The sequence below is a fragment of the Sarcophilus harrisii genome, chromosome 1 (genome assembly GCF_902635505.1).
Source record: "Sarcophilus harrisii chromosome 1, mSarHar1.11, whole genome shotgun sequence".
Lineage (NCBI taxonomy): Eukaryota > Metazoa > Chordata > Mammalia > Dasyuromorphia > Dasyuridae > Sarcophilus > Sarcophilus harrisii.
Genome location: NC_045426.1, coordinates 580,037,360 through 580,056,749, shown reverse-complemented (window position 1 = coordinate 580,056,749; position 19,390 = coordinate 580,037,360). Strand labels below are relative to the sequence as shown.

The 19,390-nt window shown below is 32.5% G+C and overlaps 1 protein-coding gene across 5 annotated transcripts in view; it reads left to right on the top strand.

The window, feature by feature from the left end:
* The window catches only part of STK3 (serine/threonine kinase 3), a 498,339-nt gene that overhangs the window by 48,030 nt on the left and 430,919 nt on the right, over positions 1-19,390 (top strand). For all 5 annotated transcript variants that reach the window (XM_031947034.1, XM_031947032.1, XM_031947033.1 and 2 more), the window contains 2 exons: positions 11,016-11,096; positions 16,547-16,675. In XM_031947034.1, coding sequence (XP_031802894.1) covers positions 11,016-11,096; positions 16,547-16,675 — 210 coding nt within the window. The remainder of the gene's footprint in view (positions 1-11,015; positions 11,097-16,546; positions 16,676-19,390) is intronic.

Here is a 19,390-nt window from a genome sequence, read left to right as displayed (position 1 = left end):
CTTAATATTTAAGAGAACAAAGTGTCGGAAAACGCGATTAAATATCAGTTTTTTTGTAAGGTACTCTTCTAGGCTCTAGGGATAGAAAGTTGAAACTCCTTACATGTGTCATTGTCATGGTGTGTGGAGATTTGTTGGGTGGTCCAAGGTTTGTGACTCATATTGCTTCAGAGTCTACTCATATAGCATACAGCAGAACTGGGGATGATTAAGTTTTGTTCCAGATTGTCTAGTGCTTATTTTTTGGATTATACAAGTTGATCTTTTCCCCAAGGTAGGTTTTCCATCTTTAGAGAATGGTGTCTAGCGGTGCATTTTGGGTGTCCCAGGTAAAGATATTAAGGCTTCATTCAGGCTTCAAATGTCTTTTTAATATTCCTTACATGTCATTGAACTTTCTTAAACAATTATGATACAATTGACCAGTTGCTGCCACTTTAATTATTTCCTAGTTTAATCAGGTTAGGAAACACATTTTTATTATCTAGAGCTATAACTCAGAGGTTACCACTAGAATTCTTTTTGGAATCATTGCAGGAATAAATTTATAAGATTACATGTTCTAAATTTTATTGCAGTCACTTTTCTATTACCTAGGATTATAGTGAGTGGAATTTTCATTTTACAGATGTAGAAATTTAAATACAGAGACACTATTAAATGTGACTTTCCTAAAGATTATATGGTTATTAGGGAACTAATATTCATCTGACTTTGGTATTTACTATTCCACATCTCCCTATCAAGGGCCACCTAAATCCTTGGAAGAAAAGGTAGATTTACTCACTTCAGAGAAAATGTAGTGTCATTAAGAGCAGGCTGTTCAGACAACCTTAGTTCCTTTTTTTTTTTCTTGAGAAAATTGTGGAAACACTGCCGATATGGTTTACCTAGATTTTAAAAATTAAGTCTTATTTTGAGATCTGTATTCTCTTCTTCTCACCTTCTTTCCCCAATTGAGAAGAGAAGAAAAACTACTGTAAACACACACACACACACACACACACACACACACACACACACACAAGTAAAACAGTTGTCCACATTGGCCATCAAAGTAATGTGTCGTTTCATACTATAAGTATGTTCTCTTTCTATCAGGTATGATATCCTCTGCAATTATGATTGATCATTGAGTTAACCAGAGTGTCTAAAACTTTCAAAATATTACTGTCATTGTGTAAATTATTATCTTGGTTCTACTTAGCTCACTCTGTATGTCTCAGTTATACAAGTCCTGCATATTTCTGAAACCATCACTTTATTTATATGCAGTAGTTTTTTTTTTATCACATTCATACATAATAACTTCTTTATCCATTACCCAGTTGATGAATATCTTCTTAGTATTTTGTACCCATAAATAAAATTCTGCCATAAATATTTATGTATGGATCATTTTCCTCTTTCTTTGATCTTTTTGAGATATTGCAATATTGGTATTGCAGGATCAAAGGGTATACAGTTTAATAGCTTTTTTTTTTTTTTTTTAAAGAGGCACCCAAGTAGTACCGTGAAAGAGTTCTGAGCTTGCAATCAGAATGACAAAAGTTCAGATTCTGCCTGAGACACTTATTATATATGTATCTCTGGGCAAGACCTTTTTCTGCCTCAGTTTTCTCAATGCAGAAATGGAAATCATAATAGCACTTTTCTCCCAGGATGGTCCTGAGGATCAAATGAAATGTTATTTACTAAGCACTTAGCTTACTCCCTGGCACATAATAGTCACTTAACAAATGCTTGTTACCTTCTTTCTTTTCTTTTTGAACATAGTTGTAAATTGTTTTCCAAAATTGTTGGACAAGTTCACAACAGCTTTACCAACAGTACACCAGTGTAACTGTTCTTTCACAGTTCTAACATGTCATTTCTTTGTCAGTTTTGTCAATCTGATGAGTGTCTAATTGAACCTCAGATTTGTTTTAATTTGCTTCCCCTCAGTTATTGTTGTTCAGTCAAGTCCAGCTCTTTGTGACTCCATTTGAGGTTTTCTTGGCAAAGATACTGGAGTGGTTTGCAATTTCCTTCTCCAACTCCTTTTACAGATGAGAAAACAGAGGGAAAGAGGATTGAATGAACTGTGTCACATAGTAAGTGTCTGCTGGATTTGAATTCAGATCTTCTTGACTTTAGATCTGGTATTCTATCTATTGTCACCTAGTGATTTAGAAAGTGTTTTTACATGGTTATTGATAGCTTGGATTTCTTCTTCTGAAAATTGCCTATTTATATCCCTTGACCATTTATTAATTGGGGAATACTTGCTGAGATTTTGGCAAAGCATTTGATAAACTGTCATTCTAGTCTTGTGAAAAAGACATATATTTGAATAGGTAATGACACAATTAGAAAAGTTTGGAAGTTAGGAAAGTCTTTCTCTGTAGAGACCTCATGAAGATTTAATGCTTGGGTTTGAAGTCAACTTTGAGTGCCAAGAGACCTTTATTTGACCCTTAAAAAAAGTTTTGTCATTAACCTGTATAAATGTGTAGATGACAATCTTTTCAAATTTGCAGATGGCTCAGAGCTGGGAAGAGCAGTTAAATTATTAGATGACAGAATGAGAATCCAGGTTTTTGGCAGAGTAGACTATTGGACTGAATATTTGGCTATTAAGCCTTAATAGCCAAAGACTTACTTTTGATAGAAATATATATTAAATCATATGGTTGGGTTAAGCTTTACAAGTACAGAATGGAGGAGGCATGGCTAATCAGCACTTCTGAAAAATATTGTGAGTTTAGTTTGACCACATGTTCAAAATGGAATCATCAGTGTGATGTGGAAATCATGATAGCCAACGGGATCTTTGATTGTATTAATAGAGGAATAAGTAGATGATAATTTCATTGTACTTTGCTTTAGTCAAACTACATCTACAAAATTATATTTGGTTTTGGGTACTGCCAAATTTTGGAAGGACATTGATAGGCCAGAGAGTATTAGGAGAAGGGCATCCAGAAGGAATTAGGTATGTTAAGTATGGAGAAGAGAAGACTTGGGCCAGATAGGGGAGATGGGACATGATAGCTGAAGGACTACTATATGAAAGCAGGATTAGACATTTTTGTTTTGCCTCAGAAGACTAGGAGTGCTTTGTGAATGTTGTAAATTGGGCTGCCTTGGGAGGTGGTACATTATCTTTCAAGTGGAAGCTGGGTGATAACTTGTCAGATTTGTTGTATGGAGTATTCTTTGGTTAATAGAGGTTGGACAGATGATTACTAAGGATTCTTTCAAATCTGAAATTGTGTGATTTTGTGATGCTAATGGCTGTGTTATCTTAACTTTTTACTCAGTGAGACAGCCTTAGCAAAGTGAATATTACTTAATAAGATCAGTCAGCTGATATTCCTGTGCAGGGCATGAAAGAATACAGAAAGAGGGAGAAAGGAAAAAGAAAACACACACACACACACACACACACACACACACACATATACACTTAAATATATGTGTGTGTATGTGTAGTGTGTGTATATATATTTATATATATGTGCAGTGGGAATCAAGAAAGACTGTCATCATATTCATCATACTTCCTTTCTAGTTGTGAGTCTCAAAGGACAAAACATATAAATCACTTTAAACTTGAATGTCTATAGATTATCAGTGATTTAAGATGCAAACAATTTGAATTTTATTTTTAGCACTGTATATGTTTCCATAGAAGTCTGTCATCATCAACCATTCATTGGTTTGTTAATATACATATTATTGTGCTTATACTTTTATTGGTTGAAAAGGTGATGGATTCTCAATGTCCTGTGAGAATATAAAAAAAAAATTCATATTCAACATTTTACTCATTCTCAACAGTTCTGAAACATATATTGCTAAGTACATTAAGCATTCTATGATTGTACAACATTTTAAGTTAGGTACTCTTTTCATTATTATTTGTATAATTCATATATAATTATAAATCATGTAATTTGTAATAATTATTTATAATCTTGTTCTCTGTGATCCAGTCAAAATGATATTCTCTCTGTTCTTCATACACTATATCTCTTCGTACCTATGTAATAGCCATCCCACATGCCTAGAATTCCCTTCCTCTTTACCGTCATCTTAAGAGAATCACTCTCTTCCTTTAGGATGCATTTTAAACACTGTTTTCTGTTTGATGCATTTCCTTATTTCTTTATCAGCAGTGTCCTTCCTACCAAATTATTTTATACTTAACTGCTTTCTTTGTATTTCTATTTATTAACTTCACAATTATGCTACATATATGTATATTTACATATATAAAACATCTATAAACATATATACATATGCATATACTTCTTTTCCCTGTCCTAATTTCCTCTATTAGAATGTAAACTCATTGCAAGTAGGGATTGTTTCGTTCTTTGTACTTGTATCTTCAGTGGGTAGCACAGTGTCTGGTATATAGTAGATGCTTAATAAATCAGTGTTTATTATTTTATTGATTAAGATACCTTTTCTAATCACCATTTTGGTTTTGCTTGGGGACATCAAGGGAAAGAAATTGTGAACTTCAGAATGGCTTCTTTGCACAAGGATCACTATTTTAATAATTGCATAATAAGTTTATGTTGTGTTTCCACACATATTCAGATTTTGATTTCTTTCATTTTCTTGATCCACTTGCATTATATATTACATCTGATGTCAGTGATGTCAGAATGAAGGAATTGCTTTATGGGAAGGTAACTAGGATGTAGTAGATGTCCAGTCTTGCAGGTAACAACTTAATCCTTACATTTTTCAGGTTCTCTGAATTAGATTGCATCTTTGAACTCTGTCTACTCATACCTGAACATACTATTTATTTGCAATTACATGCTTATTATTACTATTCTACCTTTCATTTTGTGTTCTTTCTGTCTTTCAGAACACAATATTAGTTTTCTTTACATGCTGGATATCTCTCAGCATACACCATTTTTTACATTCAGGTTTAAGCTCTTCTCTTCCCATGATCACTAGTGTCAAAGTAGTATTTTAATGATATCCAAATGGCTGGAGAATTTGTGAAGAGTTCATAGAAGCAACAGTATGATATACTACCTACCTCACATGGCTTGCTTTCCAGTTTCTGTGTTTCTGTGTTTAATCTTGCTAAGATGCGAAATTGTGTAATATAGTCTCAGGAGATTTTTATTTATTGGCATTGTGACATTGTGATTCAGACATTGAAAACTGTATTTTATTGATGACTTTTGAAACTATTGTTTTTGCTGACTTTTTCTTCTGTTTTACAGTCATTTCTAGAAAAAACAATCCCCCCCTTCCCTTTTATTAGATAACAATTAAGTGAAACTCTCAATATAGCCAACCCATGTATGCAACATTCTATTACCTGAAAGAGTTTAAAAGTAAATATTTTGAAATATGAAAAATTACCTGCACTTATTGGAGAATTTTTGTTTTATGTGTCCTAATTTGTTTGGCTATTTACTGAACCATATATAAAATCAACTTATTAACACACTAAAAAGTAAAGTAAAAATACATACAGATTTGTACATATTTATAAATTGTGAATAGGCAAATAGAATAAATGTCCTTTTTTTCAGACCAGAAGGTCAATCACATTTTTTATTAACAGACCAGAAAACCCAAAATATTAATCCTTTTGCCTCAATTCAGTTGATAAAGCAGTACCTTACTTACTCAACTTGTTCGATAAAGGGAACATTTTGGTTTACAAAATTTTCCATTTAATTTAGAGTTAATTATGAAGTGATACAATATTCTTGAAGGCTTTATCATTGTAGAACTAGGTCTGCTGTGTTGCCAAAAAGGCTGAATGCAAGGCTAGGGGACAGTTGTTGCTAGGGAACTACTCTTTATTGTAACAGAGGTTTATTACAATAAGATTGACCACTGACTGAGTGGTGATTTTTTGGAGGACCATGGTGATTAATGAAACATTTAAAAATTTCAAAGGGCCGTGGGTTTTGTGTGACCATTTTTGCTTCTGTGGCGATAGTAGTAGTGGTGGAAAAAGGGAAAGTAAAGATGAAGGCAGTCACTGAGGTGGTGTAGTGGCTAGAATTTGGCCTTGGGCCCAGGGAAACTTGAGTTCAGATGTGGTCCAAGATATTTACCAATTATGTGACTTTGGTTAAGTTAAGTGATCTCTGCCTTAGTTTCCTCAAATAGAGAATGGAGATAGTAACACCTACCTTCTATCATTCTTGTAAGGATCAAATGAGATATTTTTAAACTGCTTAACATTGTGCTTGGCGCATAAGAGGTACTTAGAACTATTATTTTTTTCTCCCTTTTCTTTCCTTATGAATCGGTGTTCAGTTCATTTACAAATGTTTATTTTCATTAATTTTAAAATTTATTTGTCATAGATATTTACCAACAAGTATACATTCAGAACCCCATTAGAGATTATCGTCCTTAAAAACCAGTATCCAGTTTGTTAACTGAAATAGGGAATATATCCTTTAACTGGGATAGTCTAACACTAACAGACCCAAAAAACACTGAAGCACAGTTGTCAATGTTGACTTTATTTAAATTTTTGTAGTTATTAGGTACATAGTATCAAAATTAATTTAACTGTGGCTTTTTTAATGTGCAATCTTTGTTCAGGTCAAATGTGTTGACACTTCTAGAAGATATGAACTGCATCCATATTGACATTCTTGCTTTAAATGAAACCCAAATATAAAGAAATTGTAGCTGAATAGTCAAGAGTTCCCAGGTTCTTCTAGGGAATGCAAATAATGGAATTGATTTCCTTGTGTGGATAAAGCATTAGACTTGATATCAGGAAGTCTGAAATTTCTCCTTTTGTGAACCTAGGCTAATCACTTTTCCTCTTAGCCTCAGTTTCATCTGTAAAATGAAAATAACAATAGCACATATCTCATGGGATTATTGTGAAGTTCAAATGGCACACCATATGTAAAATGCTTTGTTAACCTTAAAGTATAATAAAAACGTTATCACTACTACTACTACTACTTCTTCTTCTTCTTCTTTTATATACAATTAGAAAAATCATTTTTTAAGGACATTTGATCATCTCATTGAACAGTATTCATGATGAGCCTAAGCAAAAATGCAAACATGAAGATCAGGATAGATTGTATGCTAACTCATAGTGTAAAGGATGAATAAAGCAATTCTTGATAGAATCTGACAGAGGCCTTCAGATTAAACCAAGATATACCATGAGACTTGGTAACTTCAAAAAAAAAAAAAAAAAGATGGGCTCTTAGAGGTTGGTAAAAAATCTGTATTAGAAAAATATTGTTTGGGATCTTGATGTCAACGTTTTATAGATTACTTAGAAATTTTTTGCTTCATACAGCATGATTACTTTTTTTTTTTTTTTTTTTTTTTTTTTGCTGAGGCAATTGGGGTTAAGTGACTTTGCCCAGAGTCACACAACTAGGAATTATTAGGTGTCTGAGGTCATATTTGAACTCAGGTCTTCCTTAGTTCAGGGCTGGTGCTCTATTTATTGTATCACCTAGATGCTCCCATGATTACTTTTTAAAGAAGAGAATGGAAAAGGATTGAATGTAGCAGTTATGAAATCATATCATCAAAAATGAAATTTGATTGCATCTAGAGAGACAGGAAATGGCTGGTCATAGATGCAGTAGCCATTTCAGAATCAACCATTTATCAGAGCAGTTGGATCATAGACTAATTAGAGCAAAGGGTAACGTAAATGCCAAGGTAAAAGAAAGAATAAAGATGAGAAGACATTTCATTCAATTACAATAGTTCAAACAAGCTTTTGGTGCTGAATAATAATAATAGCTTTGGGCTAAGGATATTGACTTTATCATAATCATTTCTTTTTTTTATAATAGTTTTTTATTTTTAAAAAATACATGCAAAGATAGTTTTCAACATTCACCCTTGCACAACTTTGTGTTCCATATTTTTCTCTCTTTCTCTCTTCTACCCCCCCTCCCTTAGATATCAAGTAATCCAATATAGGTTAAATATGTGCATTTCCTTTAAATATATTTTGGCATTTATTATGCTGCACAAGAAAAGTCAGATCAAAAAGAAAAAAAAAGAGGGGAAAAAAAGCAAGCAAACAACAATAAAGGTAAAAACACCATGCTGTAATCCATATTCAGTCCTCAAGGTCCTCTCTCTGGATGTAGATGGCTTTCTCTGTCACAAGTCTATTGGAATTGGCCTGAATTATCTCATTGTTGAAAAGAGCCAAGTCTGTCACAGTTGATCATCACATAATCCTTTTGTTACTGTGTACAGTGTTCTTTTGGTTCTACTCACTTCACTTAGCATTAGTTCATAAAAATCTCTCCAATGTTTTCTGAAATCATCCTGCTGATCATTTCTTATACAATAATAATATTCCATTACATTTATATACTCTAACTTATGTAGCTATTCCCCAACTGATAGGTATCAACTCAGTTTCCAGTTCCTTGCCATTACAGAAAGGGCTGCTATAAACATTTTTTTGCACATGTGGGTCCTTTTCTCTTTTTTATGATCTCTTTGTGATACAGATCCAGTGGAGACACTACTACATCACAGTTTGATAGCCCTTTGGGCATAGTTCGATATTGCTCTCCAGAATGGTTGGATCACTTCACAACTCCACCAACGTTTTAGTGTCTTAATCTTCCTACATCTTGTCCATTATTTGTCATTATCTTTTTCTGTCATAACCAATCTGAGAGGTGTGAAATGGTGTCTCAAGAGTTGTCTTATTTTACATTTTTCTAATCAGTAGTGAACAATCATCTCTTACAGTAGTTGAACCATTGTAAATCAATTGCCACAATCAAATCAAAATAACTTAGAAATTGTTCCAGCCAGCCAGCCTCAAATTTCCTAGTCAGGTCACTAGTATAGTAATTTATAAAGTTTGTTCATTTGTAAAACTTTACAGAATATGATAGTGGATAATTATGAGCAGTATTGCTTCATACAGTAGCAAAAGGCAGTGGAGGCAGAAAGATTTATGTGAACACTACTAAATTTTATTAGCCAAAAACATTTATAATGAAACTGGAAAGGAGAACATCAAATATACATAAAAATAAAATCTAAATTTAGCTCTAATTGATCAAAGTGACATGAAGAAGAGGAAAAAGTAGGATAAAGCTGGGATGAGTGGCTAATCAGATCATGTAAATGGAATTGATTCTGGAGGAAACATAATTGTAAAAGCCTGCAAAGATAGATTTTTAAGATGAAAGAGAAGAAATGAAATGATTGAAAAAAAATTTGTAGTATTATCCAAAAAGATTATTGAGCAGTAATTTACAAAACCAATAAATATGTCTCTTTTCTCATTCTTATAAAATCTACAAGGCTGTACTGATCTTGAATATGTACCTGCTCTAATTTGATTTCATTCTATGGAAAAAACTTTTTTTGTTTTCATATTGTCTTTTATACACTCTAGTGTCTGGCTTCAGACTAGCTTTCTAGAATATCATATACTAATTCTCCTTTACATGTTGTACAATGCTAGACACATTCATTATATTATTCTGTCAATGCTTTGCGTTTTACCTTTACTTTTGTGGGACATAGTCTTATCCTTTCATCTCTTGACGCTTCATAGCACATTTCTTGTTCTGGTGTTATGATTACTTTCTGTACATGTCTTTCATATCATATTATAAGCTCCTTAAGAGGCACCATCTCTTGTAATCTCTGTATTTCCAACATCTAGTGTAGTGCCTCATATATTATAAATGTATGACCTGGACCTGTGATTTTACAAGCAGAGGGAATTATTGGTTTAGAAACTCATTTGTAATTTACAATCTTGGAAAGCTTTCTGAGAGCTCTGAGAAGCTCAGTGACTTGCCTATGATCATACAGCTAGACCCAGGACTTGAACCCTGGTCTTTTCATTCAAAAGTTGGCCTTTTTATCAACTATTCCATACTGCTTTTTCTACGTACATAGTAGGTACTTTATAGATATTTGTCATTAAGCTCCAACTGTAAATGCTTTCTTTCTCAAATTTTCTTAGAGCACTAGATTTTACTTTGCCTTATATTTGTTTATATTATATCCCCTGTTAGATTAGGGGCATCTTGAGGACAGAGACTGTGTTATCTTCATCTTTGTGTCCCCAGTCTTAGCACAATGTCTTATACATAAGTAATATTTAATATTTTTGAATTGAATTTTTATTGAATTTTAGAGTACCTTGACAATTAGGTTCTGGGTCTGAATGTTACTTATCATTAAGTCCTTAGTCTACTTCTGTTCCTCTGTCCCAAGAATCCTAAATGAGGAAGGCAAGATTGGGGAAGTAGAATCTAGAGTCCCTTCTCATTGTATCTTCTGTGCCACCATTTCTGGTCTGGTTCTTCCTCAAAGTCTTCCAAAGGTCATCCTTTTTGCCCACTTTCCCCAGATCCTAGATAGCTCTTAAAGACTAATAGTTTGGAATTTTAGCTTTTTTAGTCCCTTTAGCACCCAAAGGTGTGATCTGCTTAGGGATAGCAAGATCCTTCAGATTGTGGGTAGGTAGGCTATAACTGAGGACTAATAGAATTGTGAAACATAGATATTAGGAACTTCATTGATGGAGCATATAAGCTAATAGCTGGTTTGTAATTGAATTCTACCTATTGGAAAATCAGGTGAAGGACATGTTTATGATTAGTTTTCTTGTAAATTTTTCTTGAATAGACTAGTAAATCACATATTTTCATAGTCATAGAGTTGCAAAGTTGAAAGACCTCTGAGGTCATCTATTTCATCTCATGCCTGAGTTTGGAATTCTATTTTTGCTTATGGATATTGATTGTCTGCTTATAGCTTAAAAATAATAGATAGAATATTAAAAAACCAATAAAGAACTTAGAATTTTAAAAAACTAAATTCAGTTTTCTGTCCTTGTTCCCTAACTACAAAGCACTTTATAGGGTACATATTCTTATTTTTGGCATTCAAGATTTTTGATTTTTTTTACTCATTAAATTATTTTTCATTTGGAATTAAAATATTATAAATTTAAAAAGTGATTTAACATAAAATATTGTTTCTTATTTTATTAGCAAGCTAAAAAAGCTGAGTGAAGACAGTTTGACTAAGCAGCCTGAAGAAGTCTTTGATGTCTTAGAGAAGCTTGGTGAGGGGTAAGTACACACAACTGTAAAAATTATTTTCAGGAAAAGAACAAGATGAGCATTGAGAAATAGTTATCCAATATTAATATTTATACAGTTGTACATTGCTTGAATTGAAAATGTATTAAAGTTAAGATATTATGTTAACACCCATGCAAATACAGGATGGGGAATGACTAAATAGGCAAAAGATGGATGGAGGAGGGGGAAAGTATGGTTGGCAGAGTGGTGAAGTTAAATTTTACCACAAATTGAATATGAGTCAGCAATGTCCTGCTGTTGTGAAAAATGCCAATAAAAATAATCCTTCCACTATACTCTGTGTTTATAACATCATTAATAAAAATTTTCAAAATACACTTTAAATGGGATGTGGAGAAACTAAAGCAGGATATAATAATAGTAACAAGAATAATTAAAATGGAAAATAGATCTTAAGAGTACAGTTTAAAGAAATTGGTATTGTTTCAGTCTAGAGAAGAGAACACTGAGGTGTGGCTTTTAAGTGAGGTTTTTGTTCTGTTTTAAGTATAGGAATACTGATTTTTCTATGTCTTTGCAAAATGAAATAAGTGGAAATTGACAAATCAAAATGACAAGAGATTATGATTAGACAATAAAGAAGGACTATTAGGATAATAAAATCTTGGAATGACTCTTGATTGAGCTGTCTTGGATACTCTGAAGGATGAAACATGGAAACAAATGAAACCCCTATTTCCAATGCTTGCTATTTGCAGGTTTTTATGCTTGGTGATATGAAAAAATATAAAGATTATGAAATATCCACTATGATTATTTTTTCCAAATCATCTCATCCTTTTTCATACCTCCTACCATTCCCTTCTTTATCCTTTCAGATGAGAACCTACATTCATTTCACTGAGAAAAAAAAATTATTTACTGAAAGCTTGCTTTTTTCTTTTCCTCTTCATCCAGTATTACCCAGATGCTTTCTGTCACTATCTCCTCCTTCATTCCTGTCTTACATGAAGACATATGTTCCTTCTCCCTTTTGTGGCTAAGCTTGACAAGATCATCTACAATCTCTGCTGCCACATCTTTTCCTTATTCTCTTTTAAATTCTGCAGTTTAGCTTATAACCTCATCATTCAGTTGAAACTGCTTTTCTAATGTTACCTGTGATCCATTAATTATCAAATCTAATGATCTTTTATCATTCCTCATCTTTTTCTCTCCACAGCCTTTTACACTGTTGATCACCCTCTTCTCTTTGATATCTTCTTCTTTCTAGGTTTCTGAGACATTAATAGTAATAACAGTAATTTTTTATAGTATTTATGTCGTGTTTTAAAGGTTTATACATGGATTTATGTAAGTTAATTCATTGAGTACAGTTAAGGACATTGAGACACATATAGGTTAGGTGACTTGCCTAGGCCATGTAGCAAGTGGGTGTTTGAGACTGGATTAAAACTCAAGTCTTCATCTCATCCTCTTTCCTAACTTCAAGAATTATATCTCTACCCAAATGTCCCCTAAATTAAATCAATATAGACTTTGTTGTTTTGTGACTTGAAGGCGAGACTGATAAGAAATAAAATAGAAAAACATGAATTAGGGAAAAGCAGTAAGAGACGTCAGAATCTATAGATTTTGAAGAAGCCTCATGGTTATACCTTGTAAATACCTGTAAAGAAAATAATTGATAAATTCATTTGTAAAGTTTTCATGGTCAAGAATGATGGAAGATTGAATAATTTTGTCTTATAAAACAGAGAAGCAGTAGAGAGAAACGTAAAGAAAGTATGGCAAAGATGCAACTAAGGAAAATAATTTTCAAGGCTCTATAGGATAAATCTGTTATGATGACAACAAACAATAAAAAACGAAAAGATCAGCTGAGATTTTTCTGATTGGTCATTTTCATTGTAAAACATTGGAGGTATCACACTTGTACTTTAACGTAATGTTTGAAAAAAATCATGAAAAATATTTAAAAATTAAGAGATGAATAGGAAATTTGTAAGGAAATAAGAAGAATGAAATCAGGAAAAGCAGCTGGATTAGACCCGATATATGAAGAGTAGATATATGATGTAGGTGACTTAATTGTGAGAGTGTAGAGGGACTGATGCATTAACTATCCAAAGGAAGTAAAGTACCAAAGGTTTGAAAAAATCCTCAGACTTCAACAGTACTAAAATAAGTGATCAAGACAATATCAGCAACCTTTTATTTATATATTTTTTATTTCTATAGAATTTTTATGAGAATCATCTACACATACATTGAGGGTATTAGTAGAAAAAAGCAGATTTTCACAAATGATAGGCCACAAATGATTCAGGGGACTACTTTACTATCACATAACTGACTGCAAAAGGTAGAAAAGGCAACGTTCCACTGTTTATTGTTGATTATGAAAAATTCTTTGAGTCAAGGAGAACAAAATTCTCAATGTTTTTTCTCTAAAAACATATTTCCCATCCCATTAGAATTTTTCAAGATTCTTCGAAAGATAAAAATAGTAATATATATATATCTATATATATCTATACACATACATAATTAGCTTTTTCTCTGTCAAAGGTATTTGCTACCAAAGAGGATGAGATCTAGTGTAGAGTCCACATTGAAGAGGAATTTGCCATGTATAGCAAAGTTCTCTAATTGTTCCTGGTTGAGGAAGACCGCATTTGAGCTCCTGAACACTGCAGCAACTCATGAAAGATGGTATAGTTAACTGGTAAAGCATTAGACTTAGAGTCTACTCTCGGAAGAAGGCAACAATTTAGAACTTGCTTTGGATATTTAATAGCTTTGCAGATGAACTCATTTTGATCTGAAAAGAGGATTGGACTTGACTTCTAAGGTGTCTTTCAGCTCCAAATCTATGAGGTCATGAAGAAATCCATGACTATTAAAAAGAATTTAACCATCTGTATCCTCTACCAAGTAGATCAAGAATGTTTGTTACATGCCCACATTATTACATATATTAAAAAGACAATCCGTAGTATTTGTTCATTAGTTCATCAAATATCTGGGACAAACAGTATAAAAGGACAATGAATTGGACTTGGACTTAAATTGGAGGAAGAAGATTGCCAATTTGATTGTCTTGAGGAAATTTTAGAGGTCCTTTGATAATCTCAAAATTTTAAAAGATCTATATTGTTAACACTATAACACTATATTGTTAGTACTCCAAGTCATTAAATTCTACAGAGGATTAAAAATAAGTATCAGAGAGCAAGAGAAACATGTGGTGGGTTCAAGCAGGTTGCAACATATAATAAATAAAAAATGAGGAATTTCAAAGAACTTTGGTAAAAGATATAATTCAGAAAATGTACGAGCCAAAAGGTATTAATGAAAAAGTACTTATTCAGGGACTCCTATGTAAATCATAAGAAGTTGGACTGTTCACCTGGCAACAATGAGATAACACAGAGAGAGTCTGAATACCCTACTGGTATCCTTGTAGTTATTAATCTAAGTGCAAGGTTCCTTGCACGTTGAGTGAATCAAACTTCTGAGAGGATGTGGACAAGAATCATACAGGATGGGTAGTTGTCGATGGATAAGAGTCATACAGGATGGGTAGTTGTGGATATATTGTGATCTTCATTCTTGGAGGAAACATTCAAATTGATGAGAATTTGATTCCTTTGAGTAGAATCTTCTCCAGAACTTATTACAAATTCTGTATACAGAAAGTTTAGTGAGAAAGCTTGTTGAATAAATCTTGCTGAAGTAATTGGTTAGAAGGGTGTGAACTTGACCTTTTATTTGCTTTAATTGAGGAAGTCATTCCCCACATCTATCCAAAACTAGGGATTGGAATAGAGTTTTTTATCAGATAACTTAGCTAGGCATTAAACATTTTAAATTATAAAATTGAGTTTAATCAGTACTTCAATTCAGTAAACATTTATTTTTAAAAATTAAATTTAGAGAGTATAGACTAAATTTTTTATTAAAAAAATAGCACTTGAACTTATGTTAAGTTTCTGTTATAATGGGCTTTTAAATTCATCTTTAATTTATGCTTAACTTTCTTCTCAAGGATTTAGGGCTACTTGTTATAGAATTGTTAAATGAGGAAAAAATTGATTTGCCTAATGATTTCATTTGCTAAAGAATCCAAGTAAGGTCACTTGTGATTGAAGTACAATGGATAACCCAGGGAAAGCTATAAACATTAAGGATGGAAATAATTACAATTTAAAAACAAAAAACAAATGAGTATGGAAGTGATAGGAAGAGGGAGTGTCAGCCCAAGGAAAGAGAATAGATATAGTAGAGAAAAGAAGGTATGGTAGTGCCATCTCCTTTGGAATCTTTATTTGGTCCAATAGCATTTTGATGATGTAAGTACAGAGTAATAAGAAAATATGAAAACAAAATGTTATATTTTTTCTCAAAATTAGAAGGAAAAATAGGTGATAGGAAAAAATTATGTAAATAAAACATATTATTGGGTTTTTAATACCCTGAGTTAAACTTGGGAAATAGGCTTTTTTTTTTTTTTTTTTAGGACTTCAGAAATAAAAAATTAAAAAAAAATGTTGGATGAAAGGGTAGGTTTATTTTAGTCTTTTTAAGTTTATAATTGCACCAATGGCAGATTAAAGTTCTCTTTATTTTATTTGAAATATCTACCAAAAAAATTGGTAAAACTGAATTAAGTAGCTATTTTCATTTTGTCTTCTGTTTTGTCCTGACAGTTTTAGCATTATCAGTCTGGTCCTTGTTAGCTATCTTCCATTAAATCTATTTAAGCTGTTATCATCTAAATGGATTTGGCCAAATCATAGCTTTGAGTCTTCAAAAAAAAAAAAAGAATCTGATAATTCTCTAAAGCATCAATGTTCTACTTATTTGTAAAGGGATTGCATGCTTCAATTTAAGTGCTTTTTCAGTTTTTTAAATGTACTGAGCATTATGGTCCTTGTCTGATTTCACCACTGGGAGGAGATGGGATATACTTACTATCATCTGACCAGAGTATATGCTAACAGAGAAGGGGTAATTGTATTGGATAAATAATAAAATGGTAGTTTGAAAAGAAAAATCTGAAGACTAACAGAGAACGAAAAGTTAAATCTTGATCTTTTATGTATAACAGAACCATCTAACAGCAACGGCTTTGGATATGTGTTAATACTGTGTTTGAATTAAAGTCTATTGTAGATTTTCCTCATGCTTAATAAAATTGTGAGAAAGTGTCATTATTAGCTTGCTTATTCAGTTCAACTTAAATTAAAGCAGTAATACCAAGAATGCATACTTCATAGTCTTATAAATTTTCATTTTTATTAACTTAATTTAATTGCTCTTTCAATGTTTTTCAAAGCACATTCATCTGAGTTTTTTTAAATGAAAAATTCTAATAAGACAAACTTAAAAATTTAAATTTTATTTTTTGATAAATATAGCTACTACAAAGGAGGAAAAATATAATCTAGAAATTTTTTGTATTTTCTTTTTAGATCTTATGGAAGTGTATTTAAAGCAATACATAAAGAATCTGGTCAAGTGGTGGCAATTAAACAAGTTCCTGTTGAATCAGATCTTCAAGAAATCATCAAAGAAATTTCTATAATGCAGCAATGTGACAGGTATGATTAGAATTAAGTTTATATTTTTTTATTCTTATGATGAACACCATGCATGTGAATAACTGATATTTGCATTATTGCATGTATGTATTTATCTTGTTAGATTCCTTGCTCTGTGAATTGTTTGGAAATAGGAGTTAAAAAAAATTATCAAAATAAAAAATCAAGAGGGGATAGGTATTTGAAGTTGATTTTAGAACACTTGAGTTTCTTTTAAAAATATAAATGACATATCACATGAGGGTCTTTGGTGATGGAAACTTCTCATTCATAAAAGGCATGTTTTTTGTTATTTGCTAAGCTCATTTTTTTGGAGAATATACATTTTACATTAACTTTTATCTATGAGGGAATGAAAATGGGAGACAAATGAAAGAATGGTGTTGCCTTTGATAGAAATAGGAAAGTGTGGAAAAGGGATGGGTTTGGGAAAAGGGAAAAGATAATTTGTTCAGTTCTAAATATGTCAAATTTGAGATCTTTGGTTATCTACTTTGAAATATCCAATAGCTAAGTGATAATGCTGAAGCTCAGAGGGAGTATTAGTTATATTCAATCCTAGTTTCTCCTCTGAGATTTAATGGAGCTGTGTGAATCATTTAGATAATATCTAAACCCATGCTATCCATTGAAGTCATCAAGAGAAGTAGGTCCCAGAATAGAACTTTGAGAAATATTTCAGAGAACACACACAGAAGAGTGATACTGATGATGAGTTATAAAAAGAAATTGAAAAAGAGGAGTCAGGCAAGCAGAAAGAGAAAGAGCAAAGGAGAGCACAAAATTATGAAAATCCAGACAGGAGAGTCTATTTAGGAAGAGAGAATAAGTCATCAGTGTCACATATAGCAGAGAGATCAGGTAGGATGAAGACGGAAAATTTACCATTAGGTTTGGCAATTAAGATATCACTGGTAATTGGAAAAAACAATTTCAGTTGTTTGATGATAGTAGAAACCAGACTGTAAAGGATCAAGAAGTAAATTAAGAGAGAAGTAATCTAGGTAATGAGTAGAGGAAATTTTTCCTAGGGTTTTGCTAGGAAAGGGAGGAGCGATACAGAATGATGGTTTGAAGGGATGTTAGGGAAAGTTTTTTTTCCCCCTCCTAGATGTGAGAGACTTGGGTATTTTTGAAGAAAGAGGCAGTAGAAAAAGAAAAATTGAAGTTTAGGGAGACAGGAAGGATAGTTGAAGAGACAGTATGCTAGAGAAGATAAGAAAGAAAGACTGGAATTGAGTGAATCTATGAAGCCTTGGCAAAGAGATGTGCCACCTTATTATCAAATACTGGGAGAAAACAGGAGAGAGTGAGGGATGTCAAAATGTTTGAGATGAAGAGAAGTGGAAGAGAGGAATTTACTGGAAATTTTTATTTTGGAGAAAATAATGAGAGAAAACTCCTTTCATCTTGCACCCAATTCTGCCTGCAATAAAAAATTTGGTTGTTGAATCAAAAATGAAGAGGACTTTTGGAGGAAGTGATAATTCTATCTTAAGAGTTCATGACATAATGATAGAATCTTTGTACCTCTGATTATAGGAAAACTGATTTCAATGAACTCAGAGAAAGGATAAATAGGAACTTGTAACTTAAAAAATCAACAGAGAGGACAGCTAGGTGGTACAGTGGGTAGAGCACCAACCCTGAAGTCAGGAGGACCTGAGTTCAAATCTGGTCTCGGACATATGATACTTCCTAGCTGTGTGACCCTGGGCAAGTCACTTAACCCCAATTGCCTCAGCAAAAAAAAAGTCAACAGAGGAAGTTAGCCAATCAATACCAGGTTAGTTTCAAGAACAAAATTTTGATGTCCTAAAGTTAATAATTCCAATGAAGAAAATTCAGAGAAATGGTGTATGGGACTAGTAATGTCTAAAAAGTATTCAGGAGTTATAAGTTAGGACAACTAAAATGAATGCAAAAGATTTGGAAAGTCCTATGTGAATAATGCTAAAAGAAATGCTATATTGAAGCTAGTGTTGTAAAAAGTGCTAATTTTGTTTCTTTATCTATTCTTATATCTTCAATTTATTTGTCTTGTCTAATTGCAACAGCTAACATTTCTAGAGTAAGGTAATAGTATGACAGTGAACATTATCCTTGATTCTTACTGTGAAGATGTCTAGCATTTCTCCACTAGAGTAATTGTAAATTATTATTATTATTTAAAAAAATTATTAGATTATTAATAGCGATCTATAAGTGACCATATAGTGACATATATATATGATGTATGTATGTGTATGTGTATATATACGTGTATATGTGTGTGTGTGAATGACTCACACAAGTCTAATTATCATCTCTAGGTGATTCCCAGACCTGTATATCTCAGAATCTCCTGAGGTTACATCTTGCATTATCAGCTGACTATTAGACATTTTAAATTTGATATTTTATAGGCATCTCAAACTCAGCATGGCTAAAATTGAACTCACTTAAACCCTAATGAATCTTCTTGTTTGTGTTAAAAGCACCACCCTTCAGAATCATCCTAGACTTCTTCCTCATGGCAGTCAATCCATTCCCCATTTCCAAATTTTGTTGATTTTGCCTCCAGAACATCTTTTTGCATTCATCCTGGTCGCAACACCCTTAAAATCACTACTCTCTTAGTTCCTTATCATTTGGATTACTGGAATGGCTTCCTAATTGATTTCTCTACCCCAAGGTTTTTTTTTTTTTTTTTTTTTGGTTCCAATCTGTCTTCCA